The 23,684-nt window shown below is 42.9% G+C and overlaps 1 protein-coding gene across 1 annotated transcript in view; it reads right to left on the minus strand.

Annotated features, from left to right (window-relative positions):
- Positions 1–23,684, minus strand: part of RPS4Y1 (ribosomal protein S4 Y-linked 1) — a 381,935-nt gene that overhangs the window by 13,812 nt on the left and 344,439 nt on the right. Inside the window, exons 2-5 of the mRNA XM_050777741.1 lie at positions 11,172–11,198; positions 10,562–10,639; positions 8,567–8,747; positions 7,117–7,214 (exon numbers count right to left, since the gene is read on the minus strand). Coding sequence (XP_050633698.1) covers positions 7,117–7,214; positions 8,567–8,747; positions 10,562–10,639; positions 11,172–11,174 — 360 coding nt within the window. The 5' untranslated portion in view covers positions 11,175–11,198. The remainder of the gene's footprint in view (positions 1–7,116; positions 7,215–8,566; positions 8,748–10,561; positions 10,640–11,171; positions 11,199–23,684) is intronic.

A 23,684-nucleotide genomic window follows, 5' to 3' on the forward strand; every position in this document is an offset into this window, starting at 1 on the left:
GTCAATCTAATGAGAGCACTCTCTTCAACTCAAAACTTCACAGTTGACACATTCCTCCAGGCATTCTTCAGTTGAGTGTTCAGTTTGTTTACCACCACCACTTCACATTTACCACCACTACAAATACAAACTCAAGATCATTTCCAGCTTTCCTGGCCAGTGAATTAAGCAAAGAATCAAAAGCTGCCTAGCTCCCCAATCAGAGCTGCCTACTGGACCAACCAACTGAAAACCTTAGAGACTGTAATACAGAAGTCACACATAAATGTAGAAATTTAAGAAACACCCAGATGCTGCATGCAAACATACCAATTGAAGCTCTTAAAGAAAAGTCGGAAGCACTCCAAGGGACAATTAGGCTGATTGAGCCCTCTTACTTCAAAAGGAAAAGGAAAACCACATTCTCCTTTCCTGCTGCCCTGCCAGTGTGTGCACCACGCCCAAATTAACTTTAGGAATGCCTTTGGGTCCAGAACTTGGCCCTAAAGGACAAGACATCAGAAACCTGCTTGCACACACACACAAAGGCTGCAGTGTTTAAAACTTTTGTTCTACTGCCTGTCACAGCAAGGCACAGCAGGACAGAAGCCCTTTGAACGTATGGATGGGACTTGGAAAGAACAAATGGTGGCAGAAGGAAAGCAAAACAAACACAGTGCAAACCAAGGTGACTACAGGAATGGCCCCACCACCCAGGGATGTAAGTACTTGGCCATCCATAAGCAAGTGTAATGAAGGTAATGTGTGCAGAGGCAGGGTAGGGGGTGCTGTCATTAAGATACTGAATACAACTTGGCACATTCCTTCCAACCAGGTATAAATATCCCCATAAGAGAAGACAGATCCAATAAACAACCAAATTCAGCTGATAAGATTATGTGCCAGAACAGAAAATCATCAAGCTATTGTGTTACAGTAGGCAAAATACTTAAGTGTGATGAGGCAGAGGGAGAATATGGACACAGACACAGAGTGTCCAGGGTACTGAAAGGAGGTCTTTGAGGTTCACTGAGGAGCCAAGCAGAATTGCCTCAGACAATAAATGGTATACCACGGGCACAGAGGGTTACTAACCTGCCGAACTTCAGGGTGAATACATGTGGATGAGGTATAATATGACTATCAAAGTCCATTCTTCTCTTTGCCCTCTATTCCAAAGTGGAAAACTACCAAGCTACAGTCCATAAGCACTAAAGCAGTGGGTGAAGAATCTAGGCTTGTTTCAGTCCAGGGGTAAGTAAAGCTGGGTATGCAGACAGAGAAAACACTTTTTCCCCTTATACCTCCAAAGGCCCTGGGACCAAACCATAAGAAAGATTACAACACACAGCATACATTCTGCAACCAGTGGAGCCAGACTTGAAAACAATCTGTTGACTTCACTCTTCCATCCCCATTTAGAAGTGCAACTTGCACTTCACCTTTAAAATGTACTATTCAATCCAGTACAAACCCACTGACTACTTACTAATGCAGTGTTACTTTAATCAACCTAAGGCTACTAGGGGAATTTTCAATCTCTCCAGCTCTCCTCCATGCTAGATTTAAGAAACCCACTGTCCTTGATAACCAGAGGAAGAACTGAAATGCAAGCTCCAGTTCTGAAATGGCTCTACACACAGTTTCTGAGGTTACTATTACTGACACCCCTATTACAATCACTGCTCCCTGTTCAGAATAAAATCTGGCCCTCTCTACCTCTGCCCCTCCAACTTCACAAGGCAAGTCTTTGCATCATGGCCTGCTGAATGCATTCTTGCCACCCAACTGTCCTCCACATTTTTTGTACATGACATCCTAAACCTTCTTGGGTGATTCTAAAATGTTCCCAGTCAAAGTTAACCCTTCCCCTTTCCACCCTTGCTCATTAGCCCCAAATATCCCAGGTAAGACAAGTCCAACTAAGTTCTATGGCTACGAACTCACAGAAAGCCTATTCACACCTCAAAGCCTGCCTGCTGCCCTCTACTTTTCACATACATCCTGGGCAGTGTACTGTCTCAGCTGAGCTGAGAATGGTGCTAAGGGAGTCACAATAGTCATCAGGTACTGCTGACAGTCAGGAGAAAGGAAAGAAAGCAACAACAAAACAAGTAAAAACATTTTATTTTCCTGTATCCTCCACAGATCCTCTCACTAACCAAGTATCTACATAGACAGCAACAGCACCATGCTGTTCACTGCTACATCACAGCAACAAACTTGAACCCTTGGGCCCAAAGGTCCTTTGCCTTTAACTGCACACATGAAACACCCTCTGAAAAAGACATGGCCTCTCCGGGTGCCTCCACTTCCAAGGGGCCTCCCCCTCCATCCTGTCAGATGGTTCCCTCTGGAACCATTAACCCAAACTTCACGATGCACGTCTGTCCCTGAAGGATCCAGAGATGACTGTGAAATAGAGATGACAGAGAGCAACTATCCATGAGTGAGCGAAATGCCTGTAAGCATGCTAGCACATTAACAGGTAACAGTTCCATGTCTAATCTCTATACAGAGCTGCCTGACCAGGTTTGCGGTGCTTCAAGACCAGGACTAAAGTAGGCTCAAAACTTTTGAACACTTTTATTAGGCGGAGAGTTCCTGCAAAAGCCAACCTCAGCACGCTTTCCTCATATCCACCTCAAACGACTTTTATTACCTGTGCACCAAACCTTTATGTGGCCAAAACAGCTCAGGATTTAGATCTTGGGTACTCTTGCTTGGTAGAGGCCCATCCTGTGAGAAAACTAGAGGTTCACTAAGGGTAAGGCTGGCGGTATCATGAGGGGAACTTCCAGTTGAGCTAAACCTCTTACCACAGGGGTAGCTCAACATCTGCGGAAAACCAATTATTTTTCCTTTGTCCCACGGCTGAAAAGACTGACTTCAGATTTTAAAGATGTGATACCCCCATCACCTTCTGTCCTCCAGCCCCAAGACTTCCCTCCAGCCCCAACGACTGTAGGGCCCTCTGGGTCACCACCGGCCAGTGAGAAAAGCACAACAATGACAGCAAACAGGAGACTGCTCTGGGTTCAATCCTCAGTTCCTAGCATGGGGCTCAGCCTCTGTGTGGCACGATTCCAGAACAGGAATCAGAGTTCGGATTGAGTCCTCCAAGGAGGCAGCCTAAAAGCCATGAAGGCAAGGATATAATGGATGAAAACAAGACAGTATGAGCTGGAGTACAACAAACCAACTGCTTATAATAAAATGTCTAAGACAAATGGAAATGTCTGACAGAAAAGGACAGGGGTGGGAGCCAGGGAAATAAAAAGCAGTCGAGCCTAGGTATATGTAAGCCACGGGCATATCTAAGCAAAATGCTTAGACAGGGTAGTCTCCAGAACGTGTCAGTTTCTGAGCACTCACAGAGACAGACATTTGGAGAAAAACAGCCATTGAAAGGAACAAAATAATGTCTTTTGCAGCAACCTGAAGGGACCGGGAAGCCATTATTCAAAGTGAAATAACACAGGAGTGGAAAACCAAAACCCCTAAGTTCTCACTTGTAAGTGGGAGCCAGGCTATGAGTATGCAAACGCATACAGAGTGATATAACGGGCTTCAAATACTCAGATACTTCAGATACTCTCGAGTATCTGAAGGTTGGGAGGGAGCCAGAGATAAAAATAATACATATTAGGTACAATGTACACTATTACAGTGATGGGTGCACTACAATCTCAGAATTAACCACCAGATAATTCATCCATGTAACCCAAAAAACACTTGTATCCAAAAAGTTACTGAATATTTTCAAATTTCTTTTTTTTAAAGAAAGAACTACAGAGAAAAAGAGTTTATTCTTAACTGTTAAACAGCACTCTACCACAAGAAAACCTCAACTCTGCCTTCTCTCTGCTCAGCAATCTTGACTCCCAGTCATAACTTGTAATCACATCACCACCTACTACAACATGCCTGCCCCACTGACACCCTTTCCATACAATCTTGACTGCAAGGTGATGCTTCCTGTCATTCTCCAAAATGAATGTCAAATGTGAGGCTCCACTGAGAGCATTCTACCCTGTCCCTCTCGAACCAAGATTAACTCTTCGCTTCACGTTTCCACTGCCCTTTGTACAACACGTACACAAACCAATATGAAAACTTTCTCAGCTGGCCTCCCTTAGAAATAAATCTAACTGGCCGGGCGCGGTGGCTCAAGCCTGTAATCCCAGCACTTTGGGAGGCCGAGACGGGCGGATCACAAGGTCAGGAGATCGAGACCATCCTGGCTAACATGGTGAAACCCCGTCTCTACTAAAAATACAAAAAAACTAGCCGGGCGAGGTGGCGGGCGCCTGTAGTCCCAGCTACTCGGGAGGCTGAGGCAGGAGAATGGCGTAAACCCGGGAGGCGGAGCTTGCAGTGAGCTGAGATCCGGCCACTGCACTCCAGCCTGGGCGACAGAGCGAGACTCCGCCTCAAAAAAAAAAAAAAAAAAAAAAAAAAATCTAACTGCCCAGGTTCCATCTTTTCTGAAACTTAAACTTCAACTGCCTATTCCCTCCCACATTTCTTCCTTGCCCACCAAAAAAAGCACTAGTCTCCACACTCATGGTCTTGAACACCTCCTTTTGCACTAGTCTCCAATTTTCTAAAACAAATGAGCAAACATTACCCACTATTTTAAAAGAAACTCCCTCTTTCTGCCTCTTTCTAGCCACTGTCCTGTATCTTCTACTTTGAGAATAACGGTCACCTTTATGAGATTCAGTATTCTCAACATTCAAGAATGGTAATACATAAACCCAAGTCTCTGGCTGGTTGGTTACTCTCTGATTTCCTGTTTTCGATTTCTTTAACCAGTGTTTTCCACTTTTCAGGAAAAAGAACCTGCACCACCTAGATCCTGTTCATAAACCTTCTGCAATACAAAATCTCCCTCTCCTTATGCACACCTATCACTGAACACAAGCTGCCCAACATCAATGAGGATACTGTGCCAACTATTCAGACAGCATCTACTGTAACTCCTTTGCAGACAGCATCTACTGTAACTCCTTTGAGCAGTGTTTTAGTCCTCTATTTCAGTCAGCTCCTACTTTTTTCTGTCTTATTATGTACTTGCAAGCTACAAGGCAAGCTGAACCCAAAGCATTATGGTACTGTCCTTCCATCCACAACTCTCTCAAGCATCCATGTATTTCGTCAAGATCTGGAGCTACCATCTCCTTATCCTACCACCAAATATTCAATCACCCTGTTCCACATGTGCTTCCTCCATACCACAGCAGGGGATATATATCTTAAACCCCTGTCTTCTTTGCATCTCCCAGGTGATACTTGTGCTCTCTACCCCTACTCGCAATGGGAACAGGCACTGCCTTAGTTCCCATTATTCTTGTGCAGGCTCATCATGGGCTCACCCAAAATCTTTCTTTTTCTCCCATCCACTGTAGTGGCAATCACCCACAGAAACAGATGTAATCTCCCACTCCTAAATCCAGTGACTTCTATTTCCTTGGTCTTCAACAAATACCAAGTTGTTAAAGGGAAAAATTATGTCTGAAATCCATCGGGCTGTTTTCCCAAGACCCACAAAATACCCCTTTTCTGTCTTATTTTCAAGGGTGGAGGGCTATTTGGATGTTCTGTCTCTCCACTAACCTATGCTACCTGGTGAACTAATAAACTACGAAAAGGCTCCCTGGTGTGTCCCTGACACAATTGACAACCAGGAGCCTGTGATTCTCCACTGTGAACTCACTGTGTCCTTCAACTCTTGGCTCAAGCCAAGCTAACCTGGGTTTGTAATAAGGAATGCTCCCTTCCAAGTGCTCAAGAAACAATCAGCAAACAAATAAGCTCAACTAAAACTTCCCCAAGTCTCTCACCTGTTATACAAGGGTAAGGCCCGTACCCTAACCCAGGATAACCATTTTTACACAGTGGCTGGCCAATCCGTTAGGGCAACTACTAGGTATGACAACACTCCTTGTCCCACAAGTATCTCCTTGTCCCACTCCACCTCTCCCTACTTAAAAATTCACAGGGACTACCAATGTGCGTTGTCTCTTGAGATCCAAATTCCTTACAAAAGCAGAAACCGGTCATCAGATTTAAGATTTCCCCCATGCTTTCTAGCTTTTATGTACAACAGAACGTGACAGCCTGCACGACTGAACACCCTGCAGGATTCAAGGCCTACTACTACCATCTAAAACAAAGCACTGCCTGTGGGAGCAATCCACAAAAACAGGATAGAGTCTATCAAGGGACATGACCAAAGAAGTCAGAAACAACCAAACAACTGATCAATTAAGTAACTATTCAGAGATGAAAGTATTTGTCAATTCCTGTAGGGACTCTAATGTGTTCCAAAGAAGTATACAGAGAAAAAGGCAAGCCGGTTAAACTAAGTGGAAACAACATCCAATAAAACATGTTGTGATTCACTTACAGAATGTATCTCATATTCAGATGGCATCTAGTCACTGTAAAGGTGATTTGGTTATGTGAAAAACAAAGTCATCCCACGACCCTAAATTCAGGAAAAAGAGGAATGGATGACTGAGGGGTGACTGTGGTTTCCAAAGAGGTCTTCCCTACACAGAAAAATGGAAAGTCCTGTACACACAGAAAGGAGCTCCTGTGAAAGTTTCCTTGAAACTTCAGCCATTAAATCTGGGGAGGGAAGAGGGAGTTTTAAGGGCTGAGGCAGACATTAGGGAGTCAATAATCTTCTACGTCTAGTAAGTGCGAGGCAGCACTACTACTAACATAGTCACAGACAGCTGGCAAGAAAGCGTTATTACCACTGTTTACAAAGAAAACAAAAGACTTAAAAAAGGTTCTATGGACTATTGCCTGCAGTTACATAATGAATGAATGACAAGGGTCTGGATTTGTACCCAGGCCTTCCTGGTTCCAATACCACAGACCCTTCCTGTACAGAAACACCTTGTCCTTCAGAGAACTGCTTACTCGTATCCTGCTTCTAAAACAGTCTCATGTGAAAAATCCATTACCTTCCATCAGTGGCACCTACGTGCCTGGATTAAAAAACCAGATGAACAAGCAGAGATAGGAAATACTCCCAGAATCTGGCCTAAACACCCTCTGACAACCGTGGTAACAGACCTAGCGTCTGGAAATTACAAACCTCACTTAATTTGCACAACATACCTTTGCCTCTTCCACTGTGATGCGGTGAACAGCAAAACGGCCCTTGGTGTCATAGACCAGGCGGAAATGTTCACCTGTCTTCTCGATGCTGATGACATCTGATCACAAAGAGGTATACAGAACATTGTTAACACAAACTTTCTTTTGCCTGCACAGCAGGAACACTCTATGCCAGGTTGAACCTGAGAACATTTTAGCAGGCTAGGAGTACCCAGCACTTGATGGGGGTGCTTGAACGAAACCAAAGCCTGCTCCTGTCCCAATACATGTCATCCAGCAAAAGAAAGTGAATACAAATAAGGCTGCTCTACTGCTTCCTATGTTCTTATGCAATGGCTACTTGAGACTGTGTTCTGGGTTAATGCACTTAGGATCCTGAGGAGAAAACACACATGAGCACACCCACACATACCAGGAAACCAAATGAACAAGCAGAACTCACATTTAAGCAAGCAAGACTCAAGGGTCAGCAGTCAATGGCCTGGCCCCCTTTACTCCCTCTATGACTTATCAGGAGTCCTGCCTCACTCGGGATTTGGGGTTTTGAGGAAGAAAGCAAGATGGGGGGGGGAAAAAAGAAGGAAGGAAAGTAAGAAAAGGAAGGTCTGTCTTTTCTAATTCAGTGGCTGCATCCTGGGAAAGTCTGGCCTGGAACCCCATCCACTTGGTAGCATCCACATCTGATAAACTAATCATCCCCCTGCTTTTGGAACAACAGTACGCTAAATTGAGCCTTTCACCATTAAAATGGTGAACTAACCACTAGGTCAGAATTCCTTAGCGCCTTTCCCTACCTCCCCTCTCAGTACACTTTTTCCCTAGAGGTGTGTGACCCTTCTGCCCCTCCTCCACTCCACCCCCCCAAACCAAGCTGCAAATCCATCCTTGGAGATGCAGAATAGTTAAGTCATCAACAAAGTGGGAAGACAGAGCCAAAACTCTGTTGACTGACAAAGAGTCTCTCCTCGACCAATCATTAGCCAGATTCCTCTGGGCCCTCTTCTTGGCTAAGCTTCAACCTTGGCCTATGAAGACCTCAACACTAACATGGCTTCTAAAAGCTCAAGAGGAGCCCAATCCCCCTCAAAGTGCCTACCTGAGAAAACTCAAGGCTGCCACAAGAATTTACTGTTTGTTCCAGCCAACACCTAAGGACAGCTGCTCTGTCTCCCAACCTCTGACGCGAGGGTAGGAGCCTAACTTTGATAACACACCAGCTAGCAGCCACTGCTTGTCTCATCCCATTTACAGTGACCACCCCTTTCCTGCTTTTCACTTCAGCCTTGCCACTCCTCTCCCTATCCCTCATTCTCCTTCTGAAAGGACCAGCAGTAACTTCTGTACAAATCAAAAGTTCAGTGTCCGGTTTTATCACTGGCAACATGAAAGCCCTACACCTTGTCTTTCTCTCAACCCATTCCTTCTTCAAAATAAAGAGCTCTTTCCTTACCCATGAATCCAGCAGGGTATGTGACATCCACTCGAACCTTGCCATCAATTTTGATGAAGCGTTGCATACATATCTTCTTTACCTCATCTCCAGTCAACGCATACTTGAGTCTATTCCTGAGGAAGATGATCAGGGGAAGACATTCCCTCAGCTTGTGGGGACCTGTCGATGGACGAGGTGCCTGTAAAAAACAAGGGCAGGTAACCTGATCTATGTAACCAGGTCCTTATGGAATCAGATCTTAGCTCTGCATAAGTTCAGCTGAACTTAACTTGTTGCGGGGAAGAGGAATACAAGAGGGCAATTATTTCATCAATTTAGAGAGGTCTGTCTTGTTAGGAAGGTCATGTCTCCAATCATGGAAATTCCATTTCATGCCCCTTCCTTCCCCAAATCCAGCCTCACAACAATCTCCCCATTTTGCCCTGCCCCAAGCACCACTGCCACTGGTACTGCCTCCTCAAACCTCCCTTGAACACAACACTACACCCCATGTATCTCCAGTGTAGCTTATACTTTACCCAAAACCCTACGAAGACATATTCTACTACTCTCTCACCATTCCAGGCTTCAAAGTTCCACACAAGTCCTGCCGATGTTGCTGGACTACCCCATAACACCCAATGTGCGTTCTTCCTTTCTTGGCTGCTTGCTGGCTTCAGTGTCATCAAAATCATACTGCAACAAATCCTGTAACCTATAATCTTGCAATTTCAGTGTTATACTGTCCTTTGGATATCTACTGCCAGTACCTACAAAAGCCTCAATCAATGTCTGTCTTGAACATCACTCCCCAATTATCTCTTAAGCTTGGATCACACAGGAATCCCTTCTAATGGAGACTGTTCTTCAAGCTGCTTCTACAGATCCCTCTTTAGTTTTGTCCCTCTTAAAAGGGACTAGCAATCATTAACCACACACATTCATCAATGCCAAGGGGAAAACGAGAGGAGCCCACAAGACTAAGGGACTAAGTTCCCAACAAGTCTTCTTAAAGTGCCTTGCTCATCCACATAACAATAGAGAAAACAATGGCCCAACCAGGGAGGTCAGATAGTAGTCGACAGTAGCAGAGGCAGCACTTGGAAGCAGAAACTGACAAGGACAGGTTGCAAATCCAGGTCCCCAGCCAACACATGGCCTAGGTTGTCTCCGAAAATATCAGGACAAGGAAGACAAGCCTCTACTACTGTGTTCAGAGTTCAAACTGTACGAAGAAAAGGCCAAATCAAGCTAGTTACCAAGTGCCTCCTATATGGCTGTAGACCCTCAGGGGAAGATACAGTCTCTTAAGGATGCCCCACATTTATTCCCAATCAAAAAAACTGTTGGCATCTTAGGCACCTCGGTTCTGTCTTCTTCACACTGACTCCTCTCAGTCTCAGAAGACCAAGACTTTATGGCTTCAACCACTCTCTCCCAATGTCACCACACCACCAATGTGGAAATTGCCTAGTCTCCTTGTGAGATGTTTGCCTCCCGTGCATCTAAGTATACTGCTCTCATCCTGCCAGGTCTTCACGTTCACTTCAAGAGCATCCAGCGTTTCTCACACAATTTCTTGCCCTTGTTTCGGGGGTTCCTGTAGCCTTTACTGCTAAACCAGTACCTCGGGCTCAACATAAAAAGCAGTTACTCCACTCTCTAAAATCAAGGGTAACTTTAAATTAAACATTTATTAATGGGGACTCAGTGGACTCTCACTGAACTCCTTTCTTACGTGAAATTGGACACATTCATTAACCCACCCGGCTCTGGCCTCAGCAAGTGCCCTCTAAAGTGGGGAGCTCAAACAGCAAAGGAGACCACCAGGACGTAATATTCTGGCCCTTTGTTGCACAGAAAAGTGCAAGGACAAGTTCCGGGTGCAGAAAATCTTTACCAACGAAAATTCCACATAACAAATAAGCAAACCCCGGTCCCAAGAAATACCAAGCCACAGGTATTTAGCATGTACTCGAGTAAAAAAAAAAAAAAAAATGAAGTTATACTCACATATACACCCGTTAGTTTGTCAAGCATCCAATGCTTCGGCGCTGCAACACGCTTCAAGTGCTTCTTGGGGCCCCGGGCCTGAAAAGGACACCAAACTCAGAGAAATTCGTCTCCGCTGACAGTAAAACGTCCTCATTTTCAGCTGCAGGAACCGCTAACGGGTAATACCTCATCCAAGGAGAAAAGATCGCCCAGCCCATACTCACGCCCCGTTTTGAGCCAATATTACTTCCTGCCAGACCCCAGAACAGAGACCGCGTAAAGTACAGACCTTTGAAAACCGCGCGTCTCCCTATCACGTCGAAAACATCCACAGTGCCCTCCAAGCGAATCTCAGACTGCTTCAACGTGTGGAAATAAGCTAATACGGGTAAAAAGCCACTGCCGGGCTCCTCAAGGAAGGACTCTTGTGCCGGCCCCCAGGCCGAGGTCAACTAGACGCACACTTCTGAGACCTCCGCTCTCCAAATTGGGTTTCCTGAAGCAGTACCAGCACCGTTCCCACCCACCAAGTAGGGGCGACCAAAAAGCGAAACACTGCCAAGGTGGAACGGCCCTTTTTCAAAGGATGGAGGCAGATATATTCGGAGTTCGGGCGTATCAGTCTTACCATGGCGAAAGCCTGCGACGGAAGAGAACCTCTTCCTTTCCGGTGCAACGAAACTCTGTGGTCGTAACCCGCAGGAAGTCAGATGAGTGAGAAGTTCAGTTCCGGTTTCTTATTCTTCCGCTATAGAGTTCACAGCCTGGAACTGAATTTTTTAGTATTTTAAGTTTCTGATACTGATTTACAGGTGTCAGTTATGCCGCAGGACTTTTTGTTGTGCCTCCCCTGCGTCAGGTCGGCTGAGTTGGGAGGACGCAGTTTGCACTCTTTAACTTATCTGTCACCGACCTTCAAAATATTTAGCAAAAGCCCTGAAAGAGCACGATTTAGGAGCCTTAAAAAATGCCAATGGTAAGAAATAACGTATGTGAGTCCTTGTGACTGTGACATGCTGTGACTGCAACATCATGATTTGGGTCAGAGACAAATCATTCGTTGTTCTGGATTGGGGCCAGTTTCACAGGTTTGGGAATGTACTAAAATCGTCTGTATTGTAAACATTGAAATGATAGATTTTATGGCATGTGAATTTTAAGTTGAATACCTTGCTTTGGATTAGCTCGTCATGATGGATGCACAGCTCTGTGCATGTCGTAAAACCTCCAAAACAATTCACACTCGGCTATGTAAGTTGCACTGCGCACGCGTGTGTGTAGTCACAGCTTTATTGAGGTGGAATTTTTCACGCGCGTCCGCCTGACAGAATTGATATACAAAACACAACCTGCCAAGCCGGAAGCGGTGGCTCACGCCTGTAATCCCAGCACTTTGGGAGGCAGAGGCGGGCAGATCATGAAGTCAGGAGATCAAGACCATCCTGGCTAACACTAAAAACACAAGAAAATTAGCCGGGCGTGGTGGCGGGCGCCTGTAGTCCCAGCTACTCGGGAGGCTGAGGCAGGAGAATGGCGTGAACCCGGGAGGCGGAGTTTGCCATGAGCCGAGATCGCACCACTGCACTCCAACCTGGGTGACAGAGTGAGACTCCTTCTCAATAATAATAATACTACTAATAATAATAATAATAAATAAAATTTTAAAACAGCCAAATGAAGCTGCATTTCCTCAATGTGTACAATTTGACGAGTTTGGACGTAGGCGTAAAACCCACGATACCACCATCACAATCGAGGTAATGAACATCTCCATCACCTCCAAAAGTTTCTTGTGTTCCTTTCTGAGTGTTTCTTTTCTTTTTCCTTTTCTTTTCTTTCTTTTCTTGTCTTTTTGAATGAGGCAGGGTCTCCCTCTGTCGCCCAGCTTCCCTGCAGCCTCGACTTCCCGGGGCTCGAGGGAATTCTCCCACCTCAGCCTCCCACAGTGCTGGGACTGTCATCACTTCCTGGCTTTGCTTTTCCTTTAACTGTTGCAAGAACACAACATAAGATCCATCGTCTTTACCAATTTGTAAGCACATAACAGTACCTGAAGTGTTTTTTTGTTTTGTTTTGTTTGTTTTTGCATTCAATTCCTTGACTCAAGGCTTCAGGTAGTGTATGTGCCAGCTGTCCTGAGAGCAGGCTGGAATAGATTTGGACTCCATACTATTTGTGCTGTAACAGGATTCACCTCTTCTATTCCAAAATTCCTAGATTCCTTTTGCCATTTCTCAGGTCTCCTTGCTGATTTCAGTTCTTGTTCTGGACAGCCCAAGGAGAGCCCTTACACTTAATTGGGCTGATTCCTCCCACTCTTGGTAGCAGACAGCTCCACACTCAGTTTTCTATTCTTTTCCATTCTTGTTGTTCTCCCAAATAATGCATTCACTCATCCAGATAGAATAGTGCAGAATACTGCTTTCTGACTAACACAGACTTTTCTGACTGGATCATTTTCAGAAGATTCTTAGTCAAATACATATGTGGGCATGGGGATAGATGAAGTGTCTCAGATGACGGTGAGTTTTCATAGATATATGTATGAAATCCTCTCTATCCAGGCTTACACCAAACTCTACTGTGAGAATTTGTTTACACTTCTGTTAAACAGAGAGGGTTCCTGACTGTCTGCTGCTCCTCGGAGCTTTTGAGAATGAGAAGGCTTTGAACACTTAGTAGGAGTAAGTTAAATATATTAACCCAGTTTGCTTTGTGTCTCTGGTGAACTCAAAGTACCTGACACAGGTCTCAATTTAGAAAGCTTATTTTGCAAGGTTAAAGATGCCACACCAGGTCCTGACAAAATGTGCCTAAGGTGGCCGGTGCACAGGTTGATTTCATACATTTTAGGAAGACAAGAGACTTCAGTGAATGTATGCAAGATGTATATGGTGCACGAGTTTGGGGTGGGTTGGTGGGGGGTTGGGGCAGTGGGGAGGTAGAGTTTGATGTCGTAAGAGATGAATGGTTGCATTCTTTTGGGTCTCTGATCAGTCTTTCACTAAATACACAATTTAAGTGTAAGAGAAAGGCTGGACGCCGGGTAGGTGGCTCACACCTGTAATCCCAGCACTTTGGGAAGCCAAGGCAGATGGATCACCTGAGGTTGGGAGTTCGAGACCAGCCTGACCAACATGGAGAAACCCTTTTTCTACTAAAAATGCAAAAATTAGCCCAGCATGGTGGCATATGCTTGTAATCCCAGCTACTCAGGAGGCTGAGGCAGGAGAATCACTTGGAAAACTCTGTCTCAAAAAAAAAAAAGAAAAAAAACCACACAGGAGGGGTAGAGGAATACTCAGTTACTATCATAGTCTGGCTCAGTGAGTCTGCATTTTTACATAAACAGTGTAGCAGAGGAAGCAATGAGATATGCATTTGTTGCAGATGTGAAGATGGAGGACTTTCTGTCCTACATCTATGAAGATGAGCTACATTGCCAGGGTGAAATTAAACAGAACTGCTTTGGAGTAAAGCTCTTGAGGTGCATGGCTGGGCATGGTGGCTCATGCCTGTAATCCCAGCACTTTGGGAAAATTCTAAGGAGGGCTTAGTACTAGACCTCAGAACCTCTGCCCTTTCCAATATGAGACCCTTGGTGGGCAGCGCCTAAACACAGAGTCAACTGCAGGTTTCTGGCTGTGGGCAGTGAAACTAGGGGTTTCCCTGTGGAGGCACCAAATCACCACTGCTCAGTTTGTTTAAGGTATCTGGGTCTTTTTCAGATTTTTTTTCCTTTTCTTTTTTCAGTCTTTCAGTGGCTATTTCCTAGTAGCTCCTTGGAAATTGAGGGCAATTGGCTAGGATCACTCCCTGGTGTTACCTGAATGCCAAGGAGTAAATGGGAATTTTCAATTGTACTGCCCAGAAGGGGAAAGGACTTTTTTTTTAAATTTGTTCCAGGTGTGGTCTCTGATTCCTACGTGTGATGCAGCTCAAAGCAGACTTGCGCATGTTTCAGAAGGCGTAAACCTTTTCTTATTCTCCCGTTATCCTACTGAACCGGCTAAGGACAAAAACCCAACCCAGCCTCCAGTTCATCATTAAAGTTCATGGAATGGGAAGCGTGGGAAATCATGGCCTTATCAAATTATAAGGATGCTAGCAGTCAAGGCCTTCATGTAGTGACAAAAATGAAAGCTCATAGTAGAGGCTGGCAGATCATGAGGTCAGGAGATCGAGACAATCCTGGCTAACACGGTGAAACCCTGTCTCTACTGAAAATACAAAAAAGTAGCCAGGCATGGTGGCACGCGCCTGTAGTCACAGCTACTCAGGAGGCTGAGGCAGGATGATTGTTTGAACGTGGGAGGTAGAGGTTGCAGTGAGCCAAGATCACAACACTGCACTCCAGCCTGGGTGACAGAGCAAGACTCCGTCTCAGAAAAAAAGACTTTGAGGTCCACAATGAATTTCTCTTTTGGCACAAATGTGAGGAATCTATGTAGCTTTTTTTTTTTTTTTTTTTTTGAGACAGTCTGTCTTGCTCTGTCACCCAGGCTGGAGTGCAGTGGTACGATCTTGGCTTACTGCAAGATCCACCTCCCGGGTTCACGCCACTCTCCTTCCTCAGCCTCCCAAATAGCTGGGACTACAGGCACCGCCACTATGCCTGGCTAATTTTTTTTTTTTTTTTTTTTTTTTTTTTGTATTTTTAGTAGAGACGGGGTTTTATCATGTTAGCCAGGATGGTCTCAATCTCCCCACCTCGTGATCCACCCATCTCAGCCTCCCAAAGTGCTGGGATTACAGGCGCGAGCCACTGCACCCAGCCCTATGTAGCCGGTTTTTTTTTTTTTGTTTGTTTGTTTGTTTGTTTGTTTTTTTGAGACGGAGTCTTGCTCTGTAGCCCAGGCTGGAGTGCAGTGGCCGGATCTCAGCTCACTGCAAGCTCCGCCTCCCGGGTTTACGCCATTCTCCTGCCTCAGCCTCCCGAGTAGCTGGGACTACAGGCGCCCGCCACCTCGCCCGGCTCGTTTTTTGTATTTTTAGTAGAGACGGGGTTTCACGGTGTTAGCCAGGATGGTCTCGATCTCCTGACGTCGTGATCCGCCCATCTCGGCCTCCCAAAGTGCTGGGATTACAGGCTTGAGCCACCGCGCCCGGCCTTAGCCGTTTTTTAGCTTTGTAACTGTCTTATTCTCATCTCAGGTTTGCCTGCCACAGTTCCCAGCTTGCCGTTTCCCTTTGGCCTAGTGATTTGGGGGTTCCAACATTTATTTTTCCTTTCACACTCTCTTAGTTGAATAATGCCATATGCATAATTTCAAAATGATCAAGGTATAAGAAAATGTAACAACTTGGCAATAAACGCTTTTACCTTAAATCAGATATTGGATGATAAAGCTTCCTTCCAAACAGTAACAAATTGATGTGTTTACTGAGCACTTATTCTGTGCCAGGCATGCGTTTTCACTTTTCACGTGGCCTCAGTGTGTTGAAAGAGCCTTAGCCAAACAGGCTAAGGGGTGTGGTAATGTGGCAGGCCAGGTCTCACTAATGCAGGCCTCTATAACCACACTTTCAGCACTGACTGAGGGGTTAAGTTAAATATTAAAAGCTGAAAAAACCAATGTCCTTATACAAAGGCTGGAATGCAACAAAAGTCCACCAAGAGTTTTTCCCAGGCCTTTCCTGAACCTTAAAAGCATAATTAAACAGGTTTTAATGGGAGTCTGAAGAAACTCCTCAGGCCTCCACAAACAAGTTTATTAGGGGGTCTGAAGGATCTTCCCAAACCTTTATGATTTAGCAGGAAACAAGTGTAATCACCCCAGCACCTATACCCACTGAGATTAAGTAAACTTGCTGAGACTCCAGAGGAAGGTCTTCAGGACTCAGACCTTGCTTATAGATTAAAAGAAGTAATCACGTGTATCTTTAGATGACTGCACACTTACATTTAGATATAGAGCTTAGAAGCTATCAAAGCTCTGGAAAACTTTGTAATTTTGAGTTGGCCTGGCAATAATTTCCAGGCCTTCTCCTTATAACTGGTTGTAGAAATAAAAACTCTTCCTCCCTCGCTCTAAAGGGAAAACATGCAACTGGCACTGGTATACTCCTAAGGTCAGAGACGTCTGACTCTAAGATTGGAGCCCCCTGGGGGATGCACAGGCAGGGGAATTCTTTTTTTTTTTTTTTTTTTTTTTTTTTTTTTTTTTTTTGAGACGGAGTCTCGCTCTGCCGCCCAGGCTGGAGTGCAGTGGCCGGATCTCAGCTCACTGCAGGCTCCGCCTCCCGGGTTCACGCAATTCTCCTGCCTCAGCCTCCCCAGTAGCTGGGACTACAGGCGCCCGCCACCTCGCCCGGCTAGTTTTTGTATTTTTTAGTAGAGACGGGGTTTCACCGTGTCAGCCAGGATGGTCTCGATCTGCTGACCTCGTGATCCGCCCGCCTCGGCCTCCCAAAGTGCTGGGATTACAGGCTTGAGCCACAGCGCCCGGCCGGAATTCTTCAGACCTCAACATCTCCAAAGGAGAGACTCTTGGCAGAGTACTAGAGAGGTCTAGTACTAAGCCCTCCTTAAAATTTTCTGAGTTGCGATACTGCTTGTCCCCAATATTATTTGGAACCTGGAGCTCACAGTTGAATGGGAAAGTGGGATGACATTGCATGTATCCAGGCTTTTGTACTGCTGTCTTAAGCAAGGTGCCTGGTTAATGTGTGACACTCTCATTTGGTGTTGTTTGGCCCCAGTATTCTTTGAAGTCTGGGGAGGTTTGGCCTTTAAAAATCTGCCATGGAGACTCCTTTACCAGAAATATTGGTTCACAGACTTCACTGAATTATCTGTTAGGGCAAACAGAGTAAAATCAGCAAGCTTATGTCGCTGTCTCATGGCTAATGTTCTAAGCTATTGGATCTTTGTTTATGTGTGTATATACAGGTCTAATGTGTTAATCAGTATATACACTTATCATTATATGGTGTGTCTGCCAAACTGGTTTATAAGTAAAAAGAGTGCTCATAAATTAAGTAAATAAGTATAAGCAATTTTCAAGTTCATGTGACTCAAGTATAACTTTACTGAACAAGCTGGTTTTCAGATTATTGGTAGAATAAAAATAGAAATGCTTTCTGAATTGTCAGCATACATTTTGTCTGAATTTTATGTTTGTCTTTGCTAGATATTTTGACATGTCAGTGTTTGGCATAGGTGGTTATAAAACTATAAACTCAGCCAGAACAAAATGGTCTTTGGTTTGCATGCTTTCTGTTGATGAAGGAGAATAACTTACAAAAGGAAAATATTTTGGGCTCCCCAAAATCACTAAGTTGAAAAGAAAATTCAAGCTAGGAGGCCGGGCGCGGTGGCTCAAGCCTGTAATCCCAGCACTTTGGGAGGCCGAGGCGGGTGGATCACGAGGTCAGGAGATCGAGACCATCCTGGCTAACATGGTGAAACCCCGTCTCTACTAAAAATACAAAAAACTAGCCGGGCGTGGTGGCGGGCGCCTGTAGTCCCAGCTACTCGGAGGCTGAGGCAGGAGAATGGCGTGAACCTGGGAGGCGGAGCTTGCAGTGAGCCGAGATCGCGCCACTGCACTCCAGCCTGGGTGACACAGCGCGAGACTCCATCTCAATAAAAAAAAAAAAAAAAAAAAGAAAATTCAAGCTAGGAATGCTTAGGGCAAACCTGCCTTCCATTCTATTCAAACTCACCCCTCTCCTCACTAAGATAAATATATATCTGATTGCCTCCCTCAGAAAGGCTACTCAGAAACTCAAAAAAATGCGACCATTTGTTTCCCACCTGCCTGTGACCTGGAAGTTCTCAACCCCTCTCCCCACTTTGAGTTGTCCTGCCTTTCCACATGGAACCAATTTCATTTTACATGTGTTAATTCATGTCTCAAGTCTCCGCTGATAAAAGTGTAACATTTGGGAGGCCAAAGCAGGCGGATCACGAGGTCAGGAGATCGAGATCATCCTGGCTAATAAGGTGAAATCCCATCTCTACTAAAAATACTAAAAATTAGCCAGGCATGGTGGCAGACACCTGTAATCCCAGCTACTTGGGTAGCTGAGGAAGGTAAATCACTTGAACCTGGGAGGCAGAAGTTGTAGTGAGCCAAGATCACACCACTGAACTGCAGCCTGGGTGACAGAGTGAGACTCTGTCTCAAGAAAATGATGATGATGATAATAATAATGACAATAAACTGTAACAACTGAGTACAATGAAAGGAATAAATGTTTTAGGTAAACTTTTTGTGTAAATTAATATCTTAAAAGTTATTTTTGATGCTCATCTCATATCTGGGTCATTTCCAATTAAGAAAGGGTTATAATGTGGGGAAATATGTTCTAAAATTGTGGAATTGTTCTTATTTCTAAACGCCCATATCTGATAGTTCAGAATTTCTTACATTTTAGGGTTTCATTAAGTTTTAGCATTTTAGGGTTTCATTAAGTTTTAGGGTAAGAATTCTAGTTAACATGTAATTCTATATACAAAATGTGCCAGGAAAGGTTATGTTATTAGGATTATGTTATTAGTACCTCCCCAGACTCCAAAGAGACCAAAAAAAAAAAAAATTGTCTAATTCAATAGTTATCCAAAAGGTAGTTCAAATTACAGATTTGAAAAGGTTATTTGTGAAACAATTGGTAATGAACCATTCAGTAGGGGAGAAAAATGTGGAAAAATTATATAATAAAATATTCTTTAAAACCTGATAAAGAATTGGACACATTTGGCTAATTAACATTTTCATAGTTAAAGCTGTTAGTCTTGATTAAAGTAAAGTAACAAGTATTGTAAAAAAATGCATTGGCAGTTTGACGGTTCTTTTTTTTTTCACATATAGTTAAGCCTGAAGCTGGATTTAGTGTGGAGCCAAGTTTCAACAAACATGCTTGCATTGCTTTACACTATGTTTACTATTTTATGTGGATAGTGCCAGTACTGGAGTCCTTATTGGTCATGTTGACAGAACAGAAGTATCGCCGTCATGAACAAGCACCTCATTTCAAAATTCACCAAGATCAGCCTAACGGCAAAGGTCAGCATGACCATAAACCACAAATAACATCTCCAACAAGAAACATTCCAAACTTCTCCCAATCCAGAGATATGCTAGCCCAGAGATAACACCCTACTGCCGGAAAGATGTCAGCCCCAAGATAACCTCCCCTGCTCCCAGAGACATTCCAAACCTGCCATAAACTTCTCCCCCATACAGAAACATTCCAAACTTGTAATAAACCCCCTTACCCTAAGACCAATATATACTTTTATAGTCTGTAAGATAAAGTCCTCCTGACCGAAATCAGCCAGAAGCCCCTCTCAGGTTTATTCTAAAAAAAAACTGTCTTTGACTGTTAAACTGCATTTCATGTTTCTTTCCTCTTTCTTTAACTCTTCCAAATGTGTCTAAAGTGAATTTCTGAATTGTGCAGGATGAATGATGATATTAATAAACTTGAGGACATTTAGTTGTGTATCAGCAATAAAATATTATGCAAGGTTTTTTGAGGGGGTTCTGGGTAACACTGTAGCCTCCAGGGAAGATTAAATATAAAAAACTTAGGGTTGATTTTCTGTTTGATTTTGCTTCTAGTTTTCATTTGTTTGCTGTTTCCTCTGGATTTTGCTTATGTATGCATATATATATATAGTATGCATTTGTATATATACATATATATATATAAAAACATGGTTTTATTTTAGTTTTCTGTGGAAGGCTCTTATTTTGTTCTTTGAATAGTTATTTTCTGTTGCATTTCTATCAAGTCACCCTTTTTTCCATTTATCTGGAATTCCTAAGCTGTCTTGGTCAGGCTTACAAGAATTAATGGAGCACACTAGCCTTTTAACCTTAAACTAATTTTTTGGATTTTAGGCTTCTTGATACTTTAATCATGTTGAATGTACTTTTGTAAATAGAATTTGAAGTTAAGAATTTCTTACCAATCAATCTCTGTCCTCTTCCTCTTTGTGCAAACTAAAGTCACTGTTTATCTCCTCTGTAATGTTTTAATTACTACAAAGAGCTTTAATTAATTAGTTTAATAATGAGCTTACATCAAATATTTTGTTCTAAATAAGTAAAAAGCGTAATGCCTTTTAGTTCACATAACTTTAGTAATCTTATAAACAGTTTTAAAAATTATTGGTAAAACACAAATGTCTTCAGAATATAAACATGTGGTCTAAATTATGTCCAAATATTAGGTGTGCTAAATGCTTTATGGTTATAAGCTGCTTCTTTGGTTTTGAGAATTGTTTAACTTGCCTGCTTTCCAGCTAGGTAAGTCCTGGGGACATGTGGAGTTGGCCACATCCCTAGCTATGCTGGAAACAATAAGACCTTATTACCTAGCACATAATTAACATAATTTACCAGGTTTTATATTAAAGTTAAATTGTTAAGAATCAACATTGTAACATGCAATTAAGACTATAGAAACAGTTTTATATGCAAGGTGTGTAAGAACAGTAAATTTTTTTTAAATAACATGTTTTGCTTCTTTAACATTTCTGAGTCATCATTTTGGCAAAATAATTTATGGTAATCTGGAATTCCAAAATCAAACTGCAGTTTCAAAATCGTCTTTCCTAATGCCTGACTTTTTGGAAGGATCAGAGGGCCCCTGAAAACATCCAGAAAACAGGTTAACAGGATTATGTGACATGCTTAGGTAGTTGGGATTGTCAAAATGATGTTCAATCTTTATATTTTGATGAATAATACTAATATACATTTCAAAATTGTATGGAATTTCTAAAATTCTAATGTCTAAATATGTGCTATCCATTATAATTATGGTTATTCTGGTTTTTTTTTTAATATATATATTTCTTTTGTTTTTTGAGTCTCGCTCTGTTGCCTAGGCTGTGTGCAGTGGCACAACTTTGGCTCACTGCAACCTCCACTTCCCGGGTTCAAGCAATTCTCCTGCTTCAGCCTCCCTAATAGCTTGGATTAAAGGTGCCTGCCACCATGTCCAGTTAATTTTTGTGTTTTTAGTAGATATGGGGTTTCATCATGTTGGCCAGGCTGCTCTCAAACTTCTGACCTTAGGTGATCTGCCCACCTCAGTCTCCCAAAGTGGTGCAATTACAGGCATTAGCCACTGCACCCAGCCTTATGTTAAGTTATTTTGAGGAAAGAAAAAGACCCTCTCACATTGGTTTATATTGTTTTATACTCGGTACCTGTTTTAAGAAAAAAATAAGGAAGAAAACCAAAGACAGGCAGCCCGGCACCAGGCCCGAAACCAGGCCTGGGTCTGCCTGGCCTAAACCCAGTAGTTAAAAATCAACTCATAATGTAGAAACCAATGTTATTCATAGATTCCAGACATTGTATAGAAGAACATTGTGAAACTCGCTGCCCTGTTCTGTTTCTGTCAGTGCATGAAACCCCTGTCATGTATCCCCTAGATTGCTCAATCAATCACGTCCCTTTCATATGATATCTTTAGTGTTGTAAGCCCTTAAAAGGGACAGAAATTGTGCACTTGGGGAGCTCGGATTTTGAGACAGTAGCTTGCTGATGCTCCCAGCTGAATAAAGCCCTTCCTTCTACAACTTGGTGTCTGAGAGGTTTTGTCTGTGGCCCGTCCTGCTACAATTTGAAATCACAGAATAACCAAATTTTGTTATATAAACCTACTAACTCAAGTAGAACAAAAAATTAAATACCAAGAAAATACTTTGTCAGATTTTCATGTTAAACCAGCTGATACTGAAATTGTTTAAATACACAATTTGAATAAACTCCACAGTCTCAGTCGCATTACCTATGATAACCCCATTAATTATCAGTGCTAATGATAAACCCATTAGTTATCAGTGCTATGCACCTAATTTGGAAAATCAACTGGTATTTAAGAGGCTCTAATGTTAATTAGGCATATGGACTCATGGAGAACCAGCAGGATGGCCACCTTGTCCTTCCTGAACCTTTAAAGCCTTATTGTTAAAAATTCTGCATTCCATGACTCATCATGGAAAAGATAAAAAAATCGAAATTGAATACATTTGTGTGGTAACTTAACAAATTACTGGGCCGGGCGCAGTGGCTCAAGCCTGTAATCCCAGCACTTTGGGAGGCCGAGACGGGCGGATCACGAGGTCAGGAGATCGAGATCATCCTGGCTAACACGGTGAAACCCCGTCTCTACTAAAAATACAAGAAAATTAGCCGGGCGAGGTGGTGGGCGCCTGTAGTCCCAGCTACTCGGGAGGCTGAGGCAGGAGAATGGCGTGAACCCCGGGGGGCGGAGCTTGCAGTGCGCCGAGATCGCGCCACTGCACTCCAGCCTGGGGCACAGAGCAAGACTCCGTCTCAAAAAAAAAAAAAAAAAACAAAACAAACAAACAAACAAACAAAAATTACTAAAATAGCTTATATCCAATGTTTGGTCCCATATTCCTGGGAAAACAAAATTTTATGTATACTTGGTCAGCTGGTGGGCCATTTAAACATTTTTTAGGGATTTCAGTTGTAATTTTCAATGCATGTTTTCTGGTTGTATAAAAGCCTTTAGCACGCAAGAAGGTTGATGTTATAACAGGAAATTATTATGGTACAGGATGTTTTCACCAGGTAAAGAAAGTTTTTGTTTTTGTTTTTCTGGCTTTACAATTTTATTTTATCAATATACATATGCATCTACAAGCCAGTATTGCACTATCTTAATGACTCTGTAGTAAGTTTTGAAATTGGGAAGTGTGAGCCCTCCAACTTTGTTCTTTTTCAAAATTGTTTAGGCCATTCTGAGTCCCATGCATTTTTGAATTTTAAGTTCAGCCTGTCAATTTCTGCCAAAAAAAAAAAAAAAAAAGGCAGCAAGAATTTTGATAGAGATTATGTTGAATCTGCATAACAATTTGTGGGGCATTGGCATCTTAAAGACTTAACAATATTAATATTATCCATGAACATGGGATGTCTTTTACTTATCTAGATTTTTTAAACTTTTTTTAAACAATTATTTAGAGTTTTCAGTGTATAATTTTTACTTTTTTTTGTTAAAATTTTCCAAAGTATTTTATTCTATTGCAAATAGCATTGTTTTCTTAATGTCACTTTTTGGATGTTCATTGCTAATGTATAGAAATACAACGGATTTCTTTACATTTGTCTTATATAACACAAACTTGCTTAATTAGTTTGTTAGTAGT

This window comes from Macaca thibetana, chromosome Y (genome assembly GCF_024542745.1).
Source record: "Macaca thibetana thibetana isolate TM-01 chromosome Y, ASM2454274v1, whole genome shotgun sequence".
In the NCBI taxonomy this organism is placed as follows: domain Eukaryota; kingdom Metazoa; phylum Chordata; class Mammalia; order Primates; family Cercopithecidae; genus Macaca; species Macaca thibetana.